The sequence below is a fragment of the Cygnus atratus genome, chromosome 27, assembly GCF_013377495.2.
Source record: "Cygnus atratus isolate AKBS03 ecotype Queensland, Australia chromosome 27, CAtr_DNAZoo_HiC_assembly, whole genome shotgun sequence".
Lineage (NCBI taxonomy): Eukaryota > Metazoa > Chordata > Aves > Anseriformes > Anatidae > Cygnus > Cygnus atratus.
Genome location: NC_066388.1, coordinates 4,487,939 through 4,494,496, shown reverse-complemented (window position 1 = coordinate 4,494,496; position 6,558 = coordinate 4,487,939). Strand labels below are relative to the sequence as shown.

General features: G+C 71.5%; 1 protein-coding gene across 1 annotated transcript in view; it reads right to left on the bottom strand.

Moving 5' to 3' along the window:
- ZMIZ2 (zinc finger MIZ-type containing 2) overlaps window positions 1–5,986 on the bottom strand; it is a 7,044-nt gene extending 1,058 nt beyond the window's left edge. Inside the window, 18 exon segments of the mRNA XM_050715721.1 lie at window positions 14–84; window positions 785–900; window positions 903–956; window positions 1,044–1,288; window positions 1,399–1,467; window positions 2,136–2,203; window positions 2,289–2,446; window positions 2,524–2,629; window positions 2,710–2,920; window positions 3,319–3,463; window positions 4,076–4,247; window positions 4,334–4,399; window positions 4,495–4,668; window positions 4,745–5,008; window positions 5,080–5,272; window positions 5,349–5,551; window positions 5,665–5,779; window positions 5,922–5,986. Coding sequence (XP_050571678.1) covers window positions 14–84; window positions 785–900; window positions 903–956; window positions 1,044–1,288; window positions 1,399–1,467; window positions 2,136–2,203; window positions 2,289–2,446; window positions 2,524–2,629; window positions 2,710–2,920; window positions 3,319–3,463; window positions 4,076–4,247; window positions 4,334–4,399; window positions 4,495–4,668; window positions 4,745–5,008; window positions 5,080–5,272; window positions 5,349–5,551; window positions 5,665–5,779; window positions 5,922–5,971 — 2,480 coding nt within the window. The 5' untranslated portion in view covers window positions 5,972–5,986.
- Window positions 5,987–6,558: the final 572 nt, after the last annotated feature.

Here is a 6,558-nt window from a genome sequence, read left to right as displayed (position 1 = left end):
GGGGGCGCGGGGCGGGTGCAGGGGCTGCGGGGCGCTGCCCATGGCCGCGGCGTGGGACGGCTCCATCCGGCCGGCGGGAGGCAGCTGGGGGAAGAGCGCGGCCTTCGTCGCCACCACCATCATCTTCATCACCACCGTCACCATCCTCACCGCCACCATCACCGTCCTCACCCTCCCCTTCATCCTCCCCATCCTCACCCTCATCCTCACCATCACCGTCCTCATCCTCACCCTCATCCTCCTCACCTTCATCCTCCCCATCTTCATCATCCGCCCCCTTCCTCAACCTCCCCGTCCTCATCCTCACCCTCACCATGCTTATCCTCCCCGTCCTCACCTTCATCCTCACCATCCCAACATCTTCGCTCTCCTCATCCCCACCATCTTCATCATCCTCATCCTCCCCATCACCATCCTCACCCTCACATCCTCCTCACCATCCCCAACATCTTCATCCTCCTCATCCCCACCATCTTCATCAGCCTCATCCTCCCCATCACCATCCTCACCCTCACATCCTCCTCACCTTCATCCTCACCATCCCCAACATCATCACCATCCTCACCCTCACCATCCCCACCTTCATCCTCACCATCCTCACCCTCACCACCTTCATCATCCTCATCCTCCCCATCACCACCCTCATCATCCTCCCCACCACCACCCTCCTTCTCACCCCCCTCATCCTCACCCTCACCTTCATCCCCCCCACCTTCACCCTCACACCACCATCCTCATCCTCACCCCCCCACACCCTCCCCCTCGCCCCCCAGGCCCCGCTGACCTGTCCGGAGAGAGGGGGCGCGGGCGGCTTCTCGGGGGGCAGGAGGCCGCCGGGGAGGTCGGGCGGGTAGGAGCCGGGGGGGGGCCCCGGCGCGAACTCGCTCAGCGTCGGCGTGCGGGGGCGGCCGGGGGGAACGGCTCCGGGAAGCCGCCGGGCCCGGCGAAGCCGGAACCTGCCGGAGAGAAACGAGGCCGGCGGTCGGCGGCACACGGTGTGTGTGTGTGTGGGGGGGGGGGGCTCACCGCGGACCCCCGCTCACCCTGGGCGCCGTAGTCGGCGGGGGCGGGCGCGGCGGGGGGCGGCAGGGCCGGGAAGGGCGAGGAGCCGGGCCCCAGGGCGGCGATCATCTCCATGATGCTGGGCAGCACCATGTGCGTGGGGCTCATGGTCCGGCAGCGCTTCAGCGCCGGCCCGTCCGGCTCCTCCTTGACGTGCACGTCGGGCTTCACGGGCACGGGCTTCCAGCTGCACGTCGGGTCGATGGTGATCTCCTCGTAGTCCGAGCTGCGCGGGACGGCGGCTCAGGGACGTGGGGGGTGGTACGAGGGGGGTAACGAGGGCGGGGGGTGGGGAACGCGGCCCCCCCCGGGGGGGGTGCTCGGGGCGTTACGTACTTCTGGATGTAGATCAGGATGCCCAGCATGTACTGGTCCACCTCCAGCCCCTCCAGCAGCGCCGTCTTACTGCGGGCAGCGCAAGGGCGGTGAGGACGGAGCCCCGGGGACGGCCCCCGAGGGACAGCCCCGTGGGGACGCTGAGGGAGAGCGCCACGGGGACACCGAGGGACAGCAAGGGACAACGCAAAGGGGACACTGAGGCACAGCTCCATGGGAACACCAAGGGACGCTGCAGGACACTGAGGTACAGCCCCACGGGGACACCAAGGGACCCCAAAGCACAGCCCCATGGGGACACTGAGGCGTATCTCCACAGGAACACCGAGGGACACCAAAGAACAGCCCCATGGGGACACCAAGTGATGTCCCCATAGGGACACGGAGGCACAGATCCAAGAGGACGCCGAGGGACGGCCCTGAGGGAACGCCAAGGGACACCGAGGCACGGCTGCATGGGGGCACTGAGGACACCCAGCACCACCAAGGCACAGCCCCGAGGGGACACTGAGATACATCGAGGGATGGCCTCGTGGGGACATCAAGGGACACTGAGGGATGGCTCCATGGGGACACTGCGATCACCACGGAGCACGGGGCACAACCCCATGGGGACACTGAGGCACGGCAGCATGGGGACAGCCCCATGGGGACGCCGACAGGCGACTCTTTGGGGACACCGAGGCACGTCCCCAAGGGGACACGAGGGACACGGGACCCCAGCGGGCCGCACTCACTTGCAGACAGGGCAGCGCCACGTGCCCCGCTCGCAGTTGAGCTGCAGGTAGGACTCCAGGTCGAAGCACTGCGGGGGAGAGACGGGGCTGAGCTCCGTGGAGAGGGGACACAGTGGCGGGGGGGGGGGACACGGGGGTCCCCGCGGCACCCACCTGTATGTGCCGGCAGTCGTGGCCCCTGGCGGGGAGCTGGATGCGTCGGAAGGTGATGGGGCACTTGAGGGACACCTTGATGGCCGTCTGCTCCACGCCATCCTCGCCGTTGGGCCCCGGCGTGCCCGGGATGGTCCCGCTGCTGAAGTTGCGCTTGACTGAGGCCGGGGAGGGGGGGGTTGGTGGCGGTGGTGGTGAGGAGGGGGGTGCCCCCCCCCCCTTCCCCGGCACTCACTTTTGGTGATGCAGTGCTCGGCGGGCAGCAGGCGCTTCTTGATGAGGCCCTGCAGCACCGAGCGCACCGAGGGCCGGTGCACCAGCTGCAGCACGAAGAGGTGCGACTGCGGGGGGGGGCGACAGCAGGGGGAGCGGCGTGAGGGGCGGCCCCGCGCCCCCGCCCGCCCCGGCCGCCCCCACTCACGCAGCAGCAGGCGGTGACGGTGATCTGGATGGTGTTGCGGCCGGGCTGGCAGACGTGCTTCAGGTAGAGCGGCTTGTGCGACGTCTTGTTGTCGCCGCGCTCGATGGTGAGCGGCGTGGCGTTGACGCTGACCTGCACGGAGGCCGGCCAGTTGGTGTTCATCTGCCGGTCCTCGTGGTGGTAGCACTTGAACTGCAGCTCCAGGTCGGGCCTGGGGGGCGGCACGGGTGGGCGCGGGGCACGGGTGGGCGCGGGGCTGCGCCGCACCACGCGGCACTACGGCGCGTAGAACCGCGGAGCACCGCGCAGCGCCACGGTGTGCAGTGCTGCATAGTGCCGAGCAGTACTATGGCGCGCAGTGCCCCAGAACACCAAGCAGCACTATGGCGCGCGGTGCTGCGCAGCACCGAGCAGCACTAGGGCACGCAGTGCCACGGAGCACCGAGCAGCACTACGGCGCGCAGTGCCGCAGAGTGCTGTGCTGCGCCGTACGTCACCGCACTGCACCCTGACACCTCGCGGCCCCATGCCACCCCCCGTGGCACCGTGTCGGGGTGCGCCGTGCCCCCCCCCCCCCCCACTCCCTGCCCCCACGCCCCCCGCCCCGACCTCATCATGAGCGTCTTGTAGACGGAGTCGCGCAGCTGGAAGACGTGGTTGCTGACGGCCAGGTTGTGCTGCAGGCGGAAGGGCTCCAGCACCACGCCGTCGCGCACCGGGAAGGTGAGGCGCAGCTCCTCGCCGGGGGGGGGCCCTGCGGGGCGGCGGGGGGTGCAATGGGGTGGTGGTGGGGTCAGAGGGGATGCAATAGGGTGGGGTCAGGGGATGTAATAGGGCACCAGCGGGGGTTCAGGGGGTGCAATGGGGTGGTTGTGAGGGGTCAGGGGGGTGCAATGGGGTAGGGTTGGGGGTCAGGGGGTGCAATGGGGCAGGGTTTATGGGGTCAGGGGGTGCAATACGGTGGCAGTGGAGGGTCGGGGGGACGCAATGGGGCCGCAGTTGGGTTCCCCCCCATTTAAGAACCCCTCTGCCTGAAGCCCCTCCCACCCGACGAGGCCCCGCCCCTGCCGCAGAAGCCCCTCCCACTGCAGGGTACCACGCCCCCATGCGGAAGCCCCTCCCACCCCAGGAGCCCCTCCCCCAGAGCCACCACCCCCACAAAGCCCCTCCCACTCCCCATGGCCCCTCCCCCTGCCCCATTAATGGGCAGTGCCTGCGAGGCCCCCCCCCAACTGCCGCAACCCCTCCCGTTGGCCACGCCCCCCTTTATGCAAAAGCCCCGCCCACTCCCCAGGCCCCTCCCTGCAGCACCCAGCCCTTAAAGGGGCAATGCCCTCCTGCAGCGGGCGGTGGGCCCAGCCCCTACCCGAGGGCGAGGGGTGCAGGGCGGCGATGCCGGGCTTCATGTCAGGCAGGAAGGGCGACTTGACGTCCTGGCCCGGGGACATGTAGGGCGCCATGCTGCTCCCCGGCGTCATGGGCGGCGTGGGGTTCCCGGGCAGGGGCGAGCTGGGGTACCCCGGCATCGACCGGCCCGGCTGCCGGGAGCACCACCACCATCAGTGACCGGTGTCACCGCTGGCACCGGGCACCGTCCCGGGACACCCACGCCGTGAGGACTCACCCCGTTGATGGCCGCCTGGCTGTAGGTGCCGAAGCTGGCGCCCTGCCCGTTGAACTGCTCAGCTGGCTGCGGGGAGAGCGACGTCCCCCGGGGATGGCACCCGCGTCCCACATCCCGTCCCCCCCAGCCCTTGTCCCCGTGCCCACCGTCCCCTTCCGTACCTTGTAGTAGGGCCCAGCGCTGCCCGAGGCGGAGAGGTACTGGCCCATACCCGGCTGAATCCTGTGCCCGGGGTAGGACGGGGACGGAGCGGAGGGCTGGGGGGCGCTGGGGGCATACTGGGTGCCGGCAGCAGGGTACTGCCCACCCTGCAGGTACTGCTGCGCCGGGTATCCCTGTGGGCGCACCGTCAGCACCGGGGACGGTCCCGCCACACCGGGGTGGGCACGGGCACCCCTTTCCCATACTCACCTCGCTGGAGTACGCCCGCTTGACGCCCTGGCGTGGGAGCTGCTGGCTCTGGGGGGGGCCAGGGTAGGCGTGCTGCGGCATCCGCTGGCCGCTGTACAGGGCGCTCATGCCGGGCGCCCGTGCGGGGCTCATGCTCATGGGGGCCATGCCCGAGGGGCCCATGACGCCCGCCATGCCGGCCGGGCTCATGCCGGCAGGCACGGCGGGGCCGCGGGGCGCCGCGTGGGGCAGGAACTGGCTGCTGAAGGGCTGCCCCGCTCCCATCTGCGGCAGGGAGACAGCGGTCACCCTGGCACTGCCGCCGCCACCGCCCGCCCCCGCCGCCAGGCTCTTACCGCCCCGTACTGGCTCAGCTCCTGGCTCTGCTTCTCCTGCAGCGCCGCCACCGTGGCCGTGGCCGTGGCGGTGGCAGTGGCGGCGGCGGCGGCCACGGCAGCGGCGGCGGCCGCCTGGGTGAAGTCGGCGGGGGGCCGGCCGGCGTGCGAGGGGAGCCCCATCCCGCCGGGGCCGCTGGGGCTGCCCGCGTAGCTGCGGAGGACAGGGAGCGGGGAAGGAGCGCTGCGGCGGTCGGCGGCAGCGTGCCCCGGCGCGGAGCCGGCCTTACCTGGGGGCGAAGCCCGGCCCCCCGGGGTAGGAGCCGCGGCCGTAGACGCTCTGCTGCACGTAGCTCTTGCCGGGGGCGCCCTCGGCGAAGGGCTGCTGTGCCAGGAACTGCGGCGAGCTCATGCCCGAGCCGGTGCCGGCCATGCCGGGCAGCAGCGGGGTGCTGGAGCTGCTCCCCCCGGGGCCCATGGGGCTGCCGAAAACCTGGGGGGCGCGGAGGAAGAGGCGGGTGGGTGGGGAACCACGTCAGGCCCCCGGGGGCGGCGGCGCGGGGGTCCCGGGGGTGCCCGGGGCCGGGGGCAGGATGCCGCCGGTACCTGGCTCTGGGAGGTGTTGCTGACACCCCACACGGTGGTTACCACGGAGAGGGATCCCGCCGGCTGATTGGTGCTCGGTTGCCAAGGAACAGCCTCGTATGCAAATGAACCATCACTAGAAAGAAAAACAACTTAATTAAGACGAAGGAAGGACACGGAGGAGGCCACGCGCCCGGGTGGCACCGGGGGCCGGGGACGAAGGGGGAAGGGGGTGGGGGGGGGGGGGGCGTCACGGCCCGGCACCGACCCACGCTCACCCGTGCGGCGTGGGCGGCAGCGACGGTTTCATGGGGTTCATGGGGTTCATCGGCCGCGGGCGGGCGCGGGCTGGCTCTTCCGAGGCTGCGGCGGGCGCTGCGCCGGCTGCGGGACGGCGTCACCGGCACCGGGGCTGCGGGAGGCACAGGAAACCGCGGGTCGGGGGGCAGGGAAGGGAGCCGTGGGTACGGCACAAGGAAAAGGGGTGGGGGGGACCCTGGGGGACAGTGCCCCCCCCCCACCTCCCTTACCCCAGGTCCTCGGGGTCCCCGATGCCGGGCGGCGGTGCCGGGAGGCGCGGAGCCTCCCTGGCGGGCACGGCCTCCCCCCGGCCTCCCGGCACAGGGACTTGGCGTCCTGCCCGGCCTGGCACGGGGACCGCGCCGGCACGCGCCTGCCCCCGCTGCCGGCCGTGGGGCTGCTGGGGGGCGCGGGGCCCCCAAAACCCCCTGGGATGTCCTGGTGGGGGGGGGCACCTCCTGGGGACGGGGAGCCCCGGTCCCCTCGCCCCGTGCTGTCTCCTCTCCGGGGGCGTCCCCCTGAAATCCCCGCGGGAGCAGCCCCCGCGCTGGGTGCTGGGGGACGGGACGTGGGTGCCCCCGGCTTTTCCCTGCGCCCCCCCAGCGCCAAGGGGTC